The sequence below is a fragment of the Henckelia pumila genome, chromosome 4, assembly GCF_033568475.1.
Source record: "Henckelia pumila isolate YLH828 chromosome 4, ASM3356847v2, whole genome shotgun sequence".
In the NCBI taxonomy this organism is placed as follows: domain Eukaryota; kingdom Viridiplantae; phylum Streptophyta; class Magnoliopsida; order Lamiales; family Gesneriaceae; genus Henckelia; species Henckelia pumila.
This window is the reverse complement of record NC_133123.1, coordinates 43,178,480-43,196,798: the sequence shown is the minus strand read 5'-3', so window position 1 is coordinate 43,196,798 and position 18,319 is coordinate 43,178,480. Positions and strand designations below refer to the sequence as shown.

Sequence of the window (18,319 nt, the reverse complement as noted above, 5' to 3'; positions counted from 1 at the left end):
TTACTGATATTATATTTTATTTTTAGAGGATTATTTTGGATGCATTTTGGTGAAGAAATACCCGGACACGATAAAATAGAAAAAATTATCAATTTGGTCATGTTTTGGAAAATATACAATAAATTGGATATTTTTTTGGTTTTGATCCTTTATGTTTTCATGTTTTGGAAAAAAAATACAATAACTTTGATATTTTTTTGGATTTCATCCTATGTTACTAGAACTCTCGAGAGCTGTCGGATTTTGCTTCGTTGACATAAGATTTCGCCAACTTGGCACCTATTAATTTTCATGTGGTATAATTTGGGATCAATATGAGCAAAATTAACTATAAAAAAATTAAAATATAAAAGAAAATACGTGAATCATTTACCTCAAAAAAAATTCACGCAAACAAAAATATAATTAAAGGGTCGGCCCCCTTTATCTCAACAAAAGAGATTTAAATGGCTAAATTTTCTATTACATGGTTTGCATATGGATACATAGTCTGCCATTTACCTCGAAGGTAATTTTATTAAAACAAAAACCTAACCAAAATTTATTGGATTTTATTATTTAAGAGGTGTAGAATACTATTTGTACTCGGTCGCTTCAATTAGGTTTTTGTTTGTGTGAAGGTTTTTTTGAGATAAATTATTCACGTATTTTTTTAATATATATTCTAGGTCTTTTTTTGTTTTTTTAGTTAATTCTGCTTATGAGGAATCCAATTTAAGCCACATAATAATCAATAAGTGTCATGTAGGAAAAATATTATGTTAACTAAGCAAAACATGATATCTCTCTCTAGTCATGACAACATACATGACCAAAATAAAAAAATATATCCAAGTTATTGTAACTTTTCTAAAACATGACAACATACAGAACCAAAACAAAAAAAAAATATCCAAGTTATTTTATTTTTTCCAAAATATGACAACATACAGGACCAAAGCAAAAAAAAAAAAATCCAAGTTATTGTATTTTTTCTAAAACATGACAACATAAAGACCAAAACCAAAAACATAACATAACTTACAGGACCAAAATTATTAATTTTCTCGAATAAAATATATAATATATAATTTTATTTAATTTTATGGACTCTTGGGTTATATATATATATATATATATATATATATATATATATATATATATATATATGTGTGTGTGTGTGTGTGTGGACTGGACCTTTATTATAATATATTTCTTTTAAATGATATTTCTGATTCTTATAGTGATGTTAAATCTGCTATTAATTATGGTAGAAATTAGATAACTTTAGAAACTGTTGTGAATTGCTTGAAAAGCAAAGAGATATATTTAAAAGCTAATAAGGGTGATAATAATTCTGGTGAGTTTATGTTTGTTAGAGAAAAGTCTAAAAACATATTTTAGTCATGGTCCAAGAATAGAAAATGTTATAATTGTGGTGAAAATGGTCATTACATTAGAGATTATTCTAAGCCTAAGCAAAACCAAAACCAAAACAAAGATTTTCAAAACCAGCATGATGACCATGCTAATATGGTTTCTTGTAGTGAAAACATGAGTGATGTTTTTATAGTGATTGAGATATGTGATGTGTCTATAGTGAATTATGTGCATTCAAGTTTTGTGTGTGAAAATGAATGGTTAGCTGATTCTGCGAGCACTTTCCATATGTCCCATTTAAAAATATGTTTTCTAGTTATAAAGAAGTGAAGCATGAGTATGTTTATATGACAAATGAAAAATCGTGTCAAGTGCTGGTCTTGGTAATGTCTTATTGAAATTTGATTCTGGTTATGCGTTAACTTAAAAAAATGTGTTGTTAGGTATTTGCTGTCCAGCTCCTTGTCGCCATCTTCATCACCGGTTCGACCTGTAGAAACAGAACATAAAGAAACCAGCAGTAGTATTATACGATATATCAAAGAAAACGAAGCTCAGATGCACTGATCAGTTTGGCCTCTTCAAGACCACAACAACCACGACGAAGACCACAAAGGTTCCCATGCCCAACCAAGCTCGCTTCCCTCTACACCAAGTAGAAAAACCCCAACCTCAAGAAAGCACGAAGAGAGAATAACACTCTGTGAAACACAAAGCAGAGAGAAAGGAAGAAGACACTCAGTCAACGGAGAAAAAGCACAACAATTAGCCTTCTCTCGAACTCTCCCTTTCTCGCATTCTCTCGCACTCGGCCGCCACTCTTTCTCACACATTGGAAAGAATACCACGCACAACAGCAACCTAGGGTAAAGGGGCTCCGTTCGCAGAATCATCTCCGGATCATATCTACTATGGTATAAGGCAAGTAAAAACCCATTTTGTTCATGTATCGTTGAATTCATATAGTTTTTAAAAGAATTTGATGATTTTTTTAACGATCTAGTCGAGATTTGATAATTTATATACAAGTATATGGAAATTTTTTGTATTTTCGGATACTGTGTGTATTTGGTGTATTGTGTGTGCATGTGCACAGTATATACATATGTGTGTATTCGTGTTTGTGTGTGTGCGCGTATATATGTGTGTATTTTTTGGGTGTGTGCGTGTATTTGTTTGTGTGTGCGTGAGTGTGTGTGCGTGTGTGTATTGTGTGTGCTGGTGTGTATGCATGTTTGGGTGTGTGCGTGTATGTTTGTGTGTGAGTGTGTGTTGGGTGTGTGAATTGGTGTGTATTTTTGTGTGAGTTTTGGTGTGTGTTAGGTGGATTTTGAGGAAAAGAAAAGATTTAAAATATTTTATGACTTTTCGTGAATTTATGATTGAGGTTGATGGTGTGTGGATGAGGTCTTCAGGTCATGATGCATCGTCACTAAAGTTGACGACGTATGGATAAGAACTTTGGGTCATAATACCCCGTCAAACCTAGAATTCATTGTATTAACTTGATCAAACGCCCATTATAAAAGAAGATGAAATTTCTAAAACATATGTCAAAAGAAAGAAAATGTTTGAGGTATTATGTTGATGTGTTATTTTTATTGAGGTGCGATGTAAAGTTTAAAGAAATTTGAAAGTTTGTATGCATGTGTGTGCTTGCTGGACCTTTAGGTTCACTAGACTTCATCGATGCAGGTGATGATGAATGATGCAGTGAGTCTGGCTAGAACGATGGCTATGAGAAGACGCATATCCAAGACCATGAAGTTCTGCAATTTAGAAAAGTGTTTTTGATTTTTAATATTTTGTTGAAAGTTGAATTTTAAGGTTTTTGAGGAACTAGAATATTTTTCAATTGGTTGATTTGCTACATTTTATATTAGTTTTTGCACTACTGTTAGTTATTGGAAAACTATTTGATTTTTTTAAAGGTTTTTATTTTATTATATGTTCAATCTCTTCCCCATTTTTTATAAAAAAATAATCAATATTTTTACCTTATTTTAAGTTTTATTATTTTTAAATCTTTAAGAAAAAGAGGACATTACACACTATATAACAGATTAATCTAAAAATAAAATGTTGGTATGGAGAATCAAATATCTGGCTACTGTTATTTAAATTGATTGATTGCACCTAGTTAAATAAGAATAAAATGTTATCAAAGTTTGCCATACATGCAATTAATGCCAAAAATATCTGCCCGTTGCCCGCTTGGTCCGGGCCTACTAAATTTCGACGAACTTGTCTTGATTTCTTTGATGAGAAATGGCCAAAAATATCTACACAATAATTCGTTGACATAAACTTGAAGTATGAATTATCATTTATTTGAAATTCCGTATGGGTCATTGTTTTTTTTTTTATATAATTTAATTTGACTAATTGACTAATTGACCTCATGTGTCTAAATTTTTGTGATTGCAGTAAGCCGAATTCCGTTTTTCATGATTAACATGACTAAATATGTTTAAAATGGTTAAACATTATTTAAGAAGTTTTATTTTGTTAAAACTTAAAACTTAGTGAAAAATCAATTTCGGAATGTCCAAAAATAATAAAAAGTTGATAAGTTCTTCTAAGAAATTCTCCTAGATAGACCTGGTCACGGGTCGAGTCTAGATTGGAAAACTATCAACCCTTAACCAGCCCGTCCGTGGTCGATTTTGAGTCGGGTTGGTGAATCGGCGGTTCGGTTCCTGGTTCAGGTCCGGTTAACCGCCGGTTTCGAGTCCGGATCCGGTCAACCCTTGTTTTTTTTTAAAAAAATTAATTTTTTTAAAAACTTTGTACAATTAAACTTTAAAAAACTTTATGAAATATATTTTAATAAAAAATCTATTACATTTATTTACTAAAAAATCTATTAGATTTCTACTCCCAAACACTACCTAAAACTTAATTCCATGATATACCTTTCTATTAAATACCATTACGTACCCCGATAAATTGTTATAATTATTCCATGACCTTATTTTATACTCATATAAATCAAAGTAATTATAAAAAAATATTAAACTACACTTGTTGACTCGGGTCAGGGTATTAGTATATAAATATATATAAAAAATTCGTATTTATTATTCCTGGTTTCAAATATATTGACATGCTTATTTTTCATTTTCATACAAATTAAAAAAAATTATTGAAAATATACACAAATTTATTATATATATTCTATTTAATTCATTTAAAAAACAATTAAATATTTTCGATACTCAATTAATAGAGATATTTTAGTATAATAAATAAGAAAAAAATAAAAATTATTAGAAACTATAAATTTGGACAAACCGTAGGGAAAAAATGGGAGCCGACAACCCGATAAGTGGAAAATAGCTACAAAATTTGGATATCATATGAAATCAAACGCCATGTGTTCCCATGCGTCACTTTGACTATTCCTCACAAAATTTGTTTACTCCAAAGGCTCGAAAACGAATGATCTTCTTCAACATCTCTCTTGAGTCTCGAGTCTTGAGTCTTTGCTGCCCAACAGACATCTTCATTGGGATCTGCATAGTTTGAATCTATCTGGTCTCTGCAACTTGTGAAAGATTGAGCAATGAGAAGAAGGAAGCTGCTGGGTTCTTCTGTATTCACATGTCTTTTCTATGCCTGCATCGTTTCACTCTTCCCATTCAGTTTCCTGCGGTTCGTGCAATGCCAGCTTGGTGGGTTGAGTCCACCTCCGCTGCCAAATCCTGGCGCTTTTGATTTCTTGACTCAAGCAACTTACGCCAGGCTCGACAATCTCACCACTGAGTTGCTCTCCAGCCAACTTGTGCAAAAATACAGCTTTTGCATCGAGGATCCGTAAATGTTTTTTTTTTTTTTATTTCATTTGGTTTTGTTTTTTCCAGAGTATGGATGAGTGAAAATGGAAGGTGAAGGTTGGTTCTTGATGGGTTTTTTGTGTTCATTTATTGGGGTGTTTTGGTTTGTATGGAGCAGGAAAGCTGATTGGGATAAGGCCTTTAATTATTCTTCAGATTGGAATTTCTTGGCTGATTGTATGCTCAAAGTCGGAGGTGATGTCACTTAATTTTTTCACTGTTTTGTACAATGAAGCCAAAATAATGATTGCTAATGCGCAATGAGTCGGTGTGAGTTTGTGGTTTCGGGGTCAAATTTTAGAATTTATGATATGTTTCAGCTCAAAATTCATTTTGGAAAGGTGTTCATATGAAGTTTCAGCTGGCTTGTTGGATGCTATGTTTCTTTTTTTTTTTTGGTTGTGGTGATATGTGTTTAATGTGAATTTGATCATGTTTTACTGAGATTTGGATCCGGATTTATGGTTGGAAACACATAATGGATGTTGAAATGGGTTGAATAGTAATGTTATGAAGCAAAAGATCCATTGAATGATCGATTGTGCATCATTCTTGATTAGTTTCATATGTTGACATGTTCTCTCGAAAGAAACCTGCTAGTGGCTAGGCCTTGCCTAAATATGAAATTCTTCTGCTAGCTTGTATGTTTTTGTATGCTTTCTAGTTTGTTCAGGGGTCTTATTTTTTTATAAGCTTTTATCTGTTCAATGGCAGATGTTAGTCGACGGTTATGCACAGCGGCAGAAGTAGAAATTTATTTTAATAATTTGCTGAATGGGATGAATAGTGCGAGACCAAACCGGAATTGTAACTCGACCAATTGGGTTGCTGGTTGTGAACCGGGATGGGCTTGTATGACCGATACTGAGGAGCAAGTTGATCTTAGAAATTCTCAGGAAGTACCTGCAAGAGGAACTGATTGCCAATCTTGCTGTGAGGGCTTTTTTTGCCCATCTAGCATCACCTGCATGATACGTAAGCCCTCGAAATTACTAATGTTTTTTGTAATGTTCCAATTACTCACTGTGCATATGCTGATATCATAATTTTGTGTATCGATAAAGGATAATGTCTGAAATTTTCCATTTGTTCTGAACATGCTTGCCTTGCACCTGAAATCCATTTCTTTCTTACCCATTTCTTATCCATATGCGTTTTTGGATAAATAAAAACTAAATAAACATCTTCAGTTCTCTGTGTGCCTCCATTACTCTTCTTATTATTAAAAAAGAACTTCCTGGGTTGACTATATTCGTGTCTTTCTCTATGTCTTTCTCTATTTTTGTGCTGTGTTAGCTATTTTTTAAGTCTGCTGTAACATGCATTAAGCGTTGAGATATTACTCCATGATCTTTTATGATCATACAAGGACATCTCTGATCATGCCATTTTGATCTGTAGCATGTCCATTGGGTTCCCACTGCCCACTTGCAACGCTCAATAAAACTACAGGCATATGCGATCCGTGAGTTCAAATTTTCTTATTATGCTTCTACCACTCTATGAGATTTTTAGCACATTGATAAATAATGGTCTGTACAGATATTCTTACCGAACACCTCCAGGACAATCAAGTCATAGTTGCGGTGGTGCAAATATATGGGCTGATGCACGGACCAACAGGGAGGTGTTCTGTTCTGCGGGTTCCTATTGTCCAACGAATACAGTTGAACAACCTTGCAGCAGTGGGTAATAATTTATTTTCCTACACTATTTTGGGCACAAGATCCTCTGGTTTTACTTTTTTACTTTTTTTCTTTTGTTGATGTACCACCTATTGTGTCTGTTTGAGCTCATGGTATTTCATTGCTAATACTTGATGTACTAAATTTTCAGGAACTACTGTCCAATGGGTTCCATTGATGAAAAACGTAAGTTCTTCAATTCGTGGAGAGTGAAAAAATGCAATGTATCCTTTTTCTTGAACTCGATGTCCATCATGTGTTTGTGAAGCATATTTTCTGAAGTATAATTAAAATTGGATATCTAAATGTTGAAATGTTGGATTATCTTGATATTTTTCTTTGGGTTTAATGTTGATACACAGGATGCTTCAGGTTGACTACATGTGATCCGAAAACCGAAAGTCAAAATATGCATTTATTTGGAGTGATGCTTATTGTAAGTTAATCTCTTTGGATTATTAACTACAGCTTGATTGTGTTCCTTGAAATATCTTTTCCTTGCTACGATATGGATCCATTACGGTATACTGTTTGAAAACCTTTAAAATCATGGCATTTTACTTGGTGCCTCTCTTTCCATTTCTTCTCAGTCAGTTGGATGTTGATCGACTATCCATCAATATTGCAGGGTGCATTAAGTACTCTTTTGCTCATTATATATAATTGTTCAGACCAACTTCTTACTATTCGTGAGAGGAGATTCAGAAAATCCAGGGAAGCGGCTGTGAGAAACGTTAGGGAGAAGACACAAGCACGCACAAGGTGGAAATCTGCCAAAGACGCTGCTGTGAAGCATGTGGCTGGATTGCATGCTCAGATTTCTGGCAGATTTTCTAAACGGACGCCCTCAAATCCGGAGGAATTCAAAATTTTGAATCAAACAGAAACTGAAATGAGTGATGATTTATATCCACCCATATCAGCTGACGGCTCTGGTATGCCTCAGCAATCAAATGCCAGTTCCGAAGGAGAGAAAATAGAATCCGGTCTTCATATTCACACGGTAGATGAGAAGGAAGATAATTTTGGCAAATTCAACGTTGATTCAAGAGATAAAGATGTCAAAAACAAAGTTTCAAAAGGAAAAGATATTCATACGCGTAGTCAGATCTTCAATTACGCATATGGACAACTTGAAAAAGAGAAAGCTCAGCAGCAACAGAACAAGAACCTTACTTTCTCCGGTTTAATTTCGATGGCTACAAATGATGAAATCAGGAAAAGGCCTATCATTGAGATCGCTTTTACAGACCTGACTGTCACTTTGAAAGGCAAGCGTAAGAAACTTTTGAAGTCCGTCACTGGGAAGATAAGTCCTGGCCGTGTTACGGCTACCATGGGACCATCGGGAGCTGGAAAAACTACTTTTCTTTCCGCTTTGGCAGGAAAAGCAGTTGGATGCAACGTGACTGGCTTGGTTTTGATAAACGAAAATGCAGTATCTATCCATTCATATAGAAAAATTGTCGGTTTTGTTCCACAAGATGACATTGTGCATGGAAATTTGACTGTGGAGGAGAATCTATGGTTCAATGCAAGGTGCAGGTATGTGAAGTTAAACTGAGCATATTGCAGGTGCAGTATTTGTTTTTAAGAAAAACACTAGACATGCATTGCTTGTTTTCAACTAACCACAAAATTACTCTTCAAACTGTAGCTTTCCTTTCTTATGTCTAGTTTAATATGATTGCATGAGCTCAAAACCACCGATATGGTCTGATTCTGCTATTAGTGCTGTATTATTTAAACCATTATATTTTCAGCTTCCAATTGGATGGCCTCCCATGGATTTAATGGATCTTGGCTAAGCCACGAATTATCGCCGAAATTGCAACATTTGCTTCTCTTGATTCAGTTTAATAAATTAGACCTCCATGATTAGCGGCTTCAAGTCCATGAAAGAGGAGATTTCCCACTTGGTATTCTTATTAGAGAGTTATAAGAATTTATTCAAGGGTGTTCCTAGTCAGAGGCTACAACATATAAACAAAGGAACAAAGATAAAAATGGAAATTAATCACACTATATTCCAAAATAATTAAATAAAACCTCACTCATGGTAAAAGCACATGTTTAGCGAACTTCAAAAAATTCAGATTATTGTTGGAACTAAGTCCTTGAGTTCTGGATTTGTTTCCTGTTTTACTGTAAAAAATAATTGGAACATGAAATCATTATTGATCGCATTTACGTTTTAATTTTGAAGACTATCTGCAGATTTATTGAAGCCAGAGAAGGTGCTTATAGTTGAAAGAGCCATTGACTCCTTGGGTTTACAGGCTGTACGAGATTCCATTGTTGGAACAGTGGAGAAGCGAGGAATCTCTGGAGGTCAGAGGAAAAGAGTAAATGTTGGCCTGGAGTTGGTGATGGAACCGTCACTATTGTTCTTAGATGAACCGACATCCGGGTTGGACAGTTCATCTTCGCAGCTACTTCTTAGAGCTCTTAGGCGGGAAGCTCTCGAGGGGGTAAATGTATGCATGGTTGTCCATCAACCAAGGTAATAACCACTGTAGATTGTACTTTGATCCTTAGTTCCAAAAAAGACAAAACACGATAACCTTGTTCAAAACATGTAGCGGAAGTAAAGTGTGCAGAATATGCTTTTTTGATAAAATCTTAAAAAAATATGAACCTTGAGTGGCATCTAATTTCTTCAGTTCAAGCCTATTGTTGCACAAGGTTTTTGTTTATTTCCATATGTTTTCTTGTTGCAGCTATGCATTGTTCCAGATGTTTGATGATTTGATACTTCTCGCAAAAGGAGGCCTTACTGTGTATCATGGACCTGTGAGAAATGTTGAAGAATACTTTGCGGGTCTGGGCATCCGTGTCCCCGAGCGTGTTAATCCACCAGATTACTTTATTGACATTTTGGAGGGGTTAATTAAAACAAGCTCAAGTTCCGGAGTTAATTATGAGGACCTTCCTCTTAGATGGATGCTACATAATGGCTATCCTATTCCCCCTGATATGAGAACTGATTCAAATGGAACTTCAATGCCTGTGATGAACATTGATCGAGACCATGAGTTACATGATTCTGCCATGGATGAACGATCCTTTGCTGGGGAAGTATGGCAACATGTTAAATCCCATGTTGCGCAAAAGCATGACAGGATACGGCACAACTTCTTACAGTCAACTGACTTATCCAACAGAAAAACCCCAAACATTTTCTTACAGTACAAGTACTTCCTTGGAAGGTACATGAACAAAAAGCGCTTCTGATGTACAGATAGTTTATTGCTTTATCAAAAATTATAACAAATATTGCATAGTATTTGTGCTTAAATTCTTTTAATTTGTACAACAATGCAATGACCACTTTTCGATCAGTGCACCATCAATGGAAACTGTGGCTGGCCTACAATTCCTCGCCATGTAATGCACCTGTTTGCAACTCATTGAACTCGAACGTGTGACATTAACTCTAAGACCAATCATAGAACTAAACACTCGTTATGCTTTTAGCTTATTTGTGTCATCGTCATGTCTATTATCATTAAATGTTGATTTATGCGTCTTGTTGTTAAACATCATTCATTTCTCCTCATTTACATGTCATGGCAATCTCAGGCTTGGTAAACAGAGACTGAGAGAAGCTAAAACACATGCTGTAGATTATCTTATCCTGTTAATTGCTGGGGCCTGCTTGGGATCACTTACAAATGCAGATGATGCAACGTTTGGTTTTGGTGCATATACATATACCATAATTGCTGTTTGTAAGTTCATCGAGGTCCCTGGTTTTTCATTCTCTAGTTGATGTTTATGTCATGAATTATTTTAACATTATCCATGCTTGTGTCCCAAAAAGGATGAAGAATGCCCTTTGATGCCTTGCTTCCCCCCACCCCTGATTCGGACTAAAATAACAAAAATTTCAGATATCTTAAATTGCAACTTTCGCCCACTTTGATGTTATCATAATTAATTTTACTTAAATATCATATATTTGAAATTCTTTTTTTTAACCACCATCTCTTGATGAGGCACTCATTTGCTTAAAAAAGTGTTTGTCTTTCCCTTGTGACTCATTATATCTTGCTTTCTAATTAAATTGGCGATTTCAGCTCTATTGTGCAAGATTGCGGCTCTAAGGTCGTTTTCTCTGGACAAGTTACAATACTGGAGAGAGAGCGCTTCCGGCATTAGCAGCTTTGCCCATTTCATGGCCAAGGACACAGTTGATCTATTCAATGTATTGATGAAGCCAGTCGTCTATCTCTCCATGTTTTATTTCTTCAGCAATCCAAAATCTTCCTTTGCTGACAACTACGCCATCTTACTCTGCCTCGTTTACTGTGTAACTGGTATAGCTTATGCATTGGCTATCTTTCTTGAACCAGGTCCCTCCCAGCTGGTAAATCTAAGCTGTCACTTAGTAGTTGATTTTGTTTTAAGCTGCTAAAAGTACAATGGAACTGATCTTTCACTTTCTGTAGTGCGCAGTGCTTCTTCCAGTTGTTTTGACTCTTATTGCAACTCAGTTGAACGGAAGCAAATTCGTGAAGACTGTTGGTAGCTTTTGTTATCCAAAGTGGGCACTCGAAGCATTTGTTATTGCCAATGCAGAACGGTACGACTTCTTGTATATAGTATGCAGCATTTTCAAGACTAAGAAGTTCAGATAGTGATCCAACTTATGCTGTCATGGTAGCTTCTAATGCTTGAAAATTTAGTTCCTTGAGCGGGGCAAACCTTGTGTATAATACAAAATTAAAAAAGAATGAAGAAATACGGGAGAGGCCAGAAGAAATTTGCATTTAAAAAAGTACAATAAATATCAGCTAAATGTGAAATGGTTGTGTTCAAGGCACCATTCGTACCTATCGTGCTTATAAATATGGTTCTGTGTTCATCATCGCGAGGAGTTCGTGAATTGGAAAACCAATAATGGGTGCATGAGAAAGGGTTGATTCGGGACAAAAAATTTCTCCCATACAGGATGAAGTTTTACTACCTTCCCCAGTCATCTAAACGAGTCTGTTTGCAATTATACGACGGTGTAAAGTCAGCATTGTTTGCAGTATCCTCTGTTTAGTTTTTGCAGGAATTATACTCTTGGTGAACTCTTAAGGATAGAGTTCTCTAACATGAGCAAGTTTATTCATGAATAATGCTGTACTGGTAATATTTCGATTTCAGGTACTATGGTGTGTGGCTCCTGACACGATGTGGCGCACTCCACAGATTTGGCTACAATGTAAATCACTGGGTTCTTCATTTATCCATGCTGATTCTTGCTGGTGTAGGATTCCGTGCCATGGCTTTCATCGGTATGTTAACTTTCCAAAAGAGGTAACATACCTAAAACAAGACGAATGCTTTGTTGATATGGCGATCTCAGGCCAAAGTTACATGAATTTTCTGCTTTATTTTTTTATGGGAATTAGAAATGTAAGTAAGATCAGTTGTAGCAGAAGATTTGATATGCTGGAGAAGCTAGTTCTACCTACGTGATAGATTGCATTATTCTTTACTGAACAATAGATACTTGTTGTGTGTAAAAGGAGAGTTTCACGGTGAAATAAAGTACATGAACCCGTGATGTATGATATTGTATATTTGTATTGTTAAAAGAATAAGATGATTTTTTTAAAAAAATTTTATAAGAAAGTATGGAAAATTGCTATTTTCGTACTTGTGTTTGACCTTCTGCGATCTTACTCTACTTTGCCATCAAATTTAAGTTTTAGACGTACATAGAGTTTTACATGAAGTCTTACACGCAACCATTAAATATTAGTTTGATTCCAAAATTCTTTAAAAAATTATTACTTTTCACAAACAATCGCTTGTCTTTCTTTAACAAAATATTTTTAATAAAAATCTTATTCTTTATTCTTAATTTTCCACTTTTACAAATTTCACATTCATAGACTAATTACACAAGAGAAATTAATTTATACTTCCCAAATAATATTAATTGTTTTGTTTTAATTTGATTCATTCATTTTTTTTTTTTGGCATTTGGCCTATCACGTTCGGTATCTTGAACACATTAAATTTTAATTTTTTTTTTTCAAAATTTGATGAAAAATACTATAATTTTTAGTAAATTCAATCAACAAAATAAATAAAGAGCATAAATTGAATATAACAAACACAATACATCAAATTGGGTCGAATAAATATGAAAATTTCAAATTCAGACTCTTCCAACATATAAAAATTAATTTAAATTCAAGTATATCTAATTGCATGTTCAATTAATGTGTTTCATTACTGATTACACTGTTGGATTTGATCACTTCATCCTCATTCGAACACCATCTTGATGAGCATAGTGTTGTTGATGTTTGATCAACTCCATAGTTGGATGTTAAATGTACTCCGTAATCGATATTTCAAGTATGATGATGAACACCCTATAATTATTATGCACATGTAAAAATATCCCCTACATATCAGTAAATTACACTAACAAGAAAAGAAATATATAAATATGAAGAATTTGAAAAGGGAATCCTACATTAACTCCGAGAAAAATGAGGGTTCCAACTTCCGGTCAGATTTGGGAGTCCGAGAGGGTGATTTCCACTCACTGCCAGATCCACACGATTTATATCATTTATAATTAAACCCCAATCCAACAACCCTTCCACAACATCACAACCAACACAATAAACCCATTATTCCGAGGGTTTGGTTTTGATTAAATATTAAATTCTCCTCGTTTCTTCATCATAAATTAGTGTAGATGATTTAATCTTGTTATTATTGCAAATTTAAATATGTAAACATTAAGTAGAAATGAGATTGAAGATAAGACATCAAGGAGTTTGGATGTTAAGTTTCTTTTGATAGACGTGAATTAAGTTTTAAGCTTTACTTTTCAATAATAATCTTCGTATTATTTATATTGTTAAATTTAATGTTTTATATTGATTTTTATTATATACCAATTTATTTCAATATTTTTGGTGTCATGCCAATTTACGTCACTACAAAATTTTTTCTCATTTTTAAATTATAATTTATTTTTAAATTTAAATAACTTAACATAATTTTAATAGTAGTTAATTTCAGAACAATACATTAATTATTATGTCATCACATTAAAATACATCGATCTATTTATCACTTAAATGTAGTGTATGTAGATATTTTAGGAAGAAATATATATAAAAAAAATATTGTCTTCAACAAAATTTTTCTCTGTTATTTCATTTAATATATTTTAAAATATAATATTTTATAATTAATAATTATATCTTATCATCTTAAATAAATGTTTTCTTAATCATTATTATATAAATTATAATTTCATGTATTATTAATTAATAGTTTTGATTATTATATTAATATTCGTTCTAAATTTATCATATTTAATCAACATTTTTTTATTTTTCTTTTACCAACTAACAATTAAAGATAACAATTATAATAAAGATAATTTTATAATAAATTTTTAATTATAAACATTTATTAATAGGCAGTATGATTTATTGTTTTCATTTTATTTACTTCATGAAAATATTTGATTATTGACATATTACTAAACCCTATCACTGTGTTAAAAAAATACATGTAAACATAAAAAAATGAGGAAATATTTTAACAAAATATTTTTTTTATACAAAAGTATAAAATATAATAAATATCTCCTTGACATAATAATTTACATATTCAAAGTATTATTTGTAAATAAATAATTTTTGCTCAACTTTTTTACTAAGTATTATTTAATGATAATTGATAGTTTTATTTTCTCAATCATTTAAATCATTTTTATCTAACTATTCTATTTAACTCTATTAAAAGTAATGAATGTTTATAATTTGCTACGTTTATATTAATCTATATATGCATAACATTTCATTTATTAAAGTGATCATCTAAATGTATGATGTTTTATTTTTATATTAGAATGTATTTTTCGTAAAGAAATATTAACAATTATTGGTTTATAAGCTGCATAATAATAAATTTAGATGACCAATGTTTTTCTTTGAAATAATGTAACCATTTTTTAAACAACCAAACTAATACAATAATCATGAAAAAATAATATAAGTATAGAATATATTATCAAACACATAGAACTTTGAAATAGACCATCATAATAAATAATTGAAATAAATATTGAAATTTTTAATAATTGTCTAGTTACTTTAAATATTTTGAAAATACTATATAATTTTTACTATAATCATTTATTTTTGTTGCAAAACTTTTTATTATAATATACTATTTGAATTGTCCTCATGATAATTATTTGTATATACTATTACAATATAAGTGCAATGAAGGAATAAATTATTTTCATATAGTTTCTTTGTTATTAATTATAAATACATTGTGTCAATTCGCAAGCCTCTTATTTAATTATAAAAATTCACCTTTAATGAATTGGTTTATAAGCTACACAATAATAAATTTAGAATGCATAATATTTTATTTTTATATTATAATGTATCTTTCGTAAAAAAATATTAACAATTATTGGTTTATAAGTTACACAATAATAAATTTAGATGGCCAATTTCTTTTCTTTGAAATAATGTAACCCCTTTTTAAACAACCAAATTAATACCATAATCATGAAAAAAATAATATAAGTATATAACATATTATCAAAAGCATAGAACTTTGAAATAAATCATCATAATAAATAATTGAAATAAATATTGAAATTTTGATTAATTGTCTAGTTACTTCAAATATTTTGAATAATTATGAAAATACTATATACTTTTTACCATGATCATTTATTTATGTTGCAAAACTTTTTATTAATATACTATTTTAATTGTCCTCATGTAATTTATTTTTATATTAGAGTGTATCTTTCGTAAAAAAAATGTAATTATTGATTTATAAGCTACACAATTATGACCAATGTTTTTCTTTGAAATAATGTAACTATTTTTTAAATAACCAAACTAATGCCATAATTATGAACAAAATAATATAAGTATAGAATTATTAAACATAATCATAATATTGAATATTTGTCTAGTTACTTAAAATATTTTGAAATTTTTTGCAACATAAATAAATAATTATAGTGAAAATACTATATAATTTTTACTATCATTTTGAATCATTTATTCAATTTTCGATTGAATATTAATAAAATAGTATTACAAAAATTTATATTAGAATCTTGCAAATACATGGATGAAATAAAAAATTCATATAATAACATATAAAATTTATGTATGATATTTAGACAATTTGACACAATCAATAGTAAAAAATGGAAGTTATAGAATTAAATAACTTCTATTAAGATGGAAGTTAAATGTAGAAAATTACTACACCCAATCAATTATTACATTCAATCAATTGTCTTGTGTATTTTCTCATTTTTGTCCCTATATTTCTTGTAATTTTACTTATATAACTGGTAGCGCTTATCGTGTACGCTGAAATTACCCGACTCAATCAGATAAACAATTAATGCAGTAGTGTGAGTAGGGATCGTTCCCACGAGAAAAGGCAAATTCAATGTGTTCTAAATAAATAAATAAAGGGGGATTTGAGGTTAAGATTAACTACTGAAACTTTTAGACAATTAAAATTTACTAACATGCAAAGTTAAATAAAAGACCGGAGAAAATCGATAGGAGACGAGACTTGGTATCGGTCGACTACACCCTTGATATTCATTCATTCAATCATTGATTCTTTAAAAATAATTAATCTTATTAAATATTCGCCATTGAAAACTCAATTCCTGTTTCACCGTAATTTTAGTTAATTAGAAAACAGCATTCAAAATTAATCCTTACCAATGAATTAACCCGATAACAGCAATCTAAATTTAAATCCACGGTAGCATTCAAACTAGTAAAACTGACGAATCTAGACAACACAAACACCAGCGGTTGTATTTAGCTTAGTCAATAATTGATCCTACGAAATAATAAATTCAACAGCAGAAATTATCACACGTAGTTGCTTCGCAAATTAGTTTATTCAAACAATTACGGATTTGAACTCTAATTTAGCTATCGCCCGCAATATAAAATCCTAAGATGGCCAATCATAAAATCTCGCATACAAACATAAAATAAAACAGATCAAAGATTGATACTTAATAAAGATTAAACACTACGAATCAAATCTCATTAACAAAATATATCAAGGTTTCGTCTCCCTCAACCAAGTAAAAGAGTTTAGCTACAACGATTCATAACTAAATTCATAAAAATTCAAAGAAAAGAAGAAAACTAGAGAGTAAAATTCAAGAATAAAACCTAGCCTCCTAAGTAATCTCCAAAAGTCTGATAATAATCCTCCCAAAACGGAATTAAAAGTCTAATAGAGGCTAGGAACTAAAATAACAAAATTACCAAAATTAGAACAAACTTTCCGAAAAACAACGCCCGCTCGATCTGCAACATCCTGCGGATCGAGCGGCGTAAAAAATATCAACTCTCTGCCTCGCGTAAATATGTGTCGCTCGATCTGCAAACCTTTGCAGATCGATCGGCACAAAACGTCCAAGTCTACTATCTTCAAAATATAGGCGCCCGCTCGATCTGCAGACTTTTGCGGATCGATCGGCGTGAATTCTCCAGAAATTCTTCAGCATTTCTCCATTCCTCCGAGGTTTCATCTTAATCCGCAAAATAAGCGACCTAACCACAAAAACACGAATCCCATCATGCAAACACGGAAAATGCAATACTAACAAAATGCTAAAATAAAACATGCAACTAATGCAAAACAACAACAAAATGACACTAACAAAAGCAATAAAAACATAATTATCAATAACTCTCATTAACATCTCATTCATATGAAACAAAAGGTAAACATGTATATACACAATGCAAAAACTTTGCCCTTACATTCATATTTTTATAGTAGGTAAAGCTTTATTCAATCTTCAATTGAATATTAATAAAATAGTATTACAAAAATTTATATTAGAATCTTGCAAATACATGAATGAAATGAAAAAAAAATCATATAATAACATATATAATTTATGTATGATAATTTTTTAGACAAATTGACACAATCAATAATAAAAAATAGAAGTTATAGAATTAAATAACTTCTATTAAGATGGAAGTTAAGTGTGGAAAATTATTACACCCAATCAATTATTACAACCAATCAATTGTCTTGTGTATTTTTTCATATTTGTCCCTATATTTTTTGCAATTAATTTTACTTATATAACTCTCATTAACATATCAATCATATGGAACAAAATGATAATCATGTATATACACTATGCAAAAATTTTGTTCCTATATTCATACTTTTATGGTAGGTGAAGATAAAAATTTTCAGCAGTTTTGATCCGATTTTGGCAAGAAAATCCTAACTCTGCGGGATTCGATGATTTGGCAAGTGTTTGTGTACGTGACATAAAAAGATCGAAAGGGTATATTGATTGGAGTAACACTCTTGTGAGATGATCTCATCCGTGAGATGGGTCAACTCTACTCGTATTTATAATAATAAAAA

General features: G+C 31.7%; 1 protein-coding gene across 1 annotated transcript; it reads left to right on the top strand.

Moving 5' to 3' along the window:
* Positions 1-4,687: 4,687 nt before the first annotated feature.
* Positions 4,688-12,525, top strand: LOC140863551 (ABC transporter G family member 24-like). The gene is made up of 14 exons (XM_073267057.1): positions 4,688-5,175; positions 5,314-5,390; positions 5,910-6,170; positions 6,597-6,660; positions 6,738-6,884; positions 7,032-7,066; positions 7,243-7,316; positions 7,509-8,425; positions 9,087-9,383; positions 9,601-10,089; positions 10,463-10,611; positions 10,960-11,249; positions 11,332-11,465; positions 12,035-12,525. The coding sequence occupies exons 1-14, from the start codon at positions 4,925-4,927 to the stop codon at positions 12,189-12,191; spliced, it is 3,342 nt and encodes a 1,113-aa protein (XP_073123158.1). The 5' UTR covers positions 4,688-4,924; the 3' UTR covers positions 12,192-12,525.
* Positions 12,526-18,319: the final 5,794 nt, after the last annotated feature.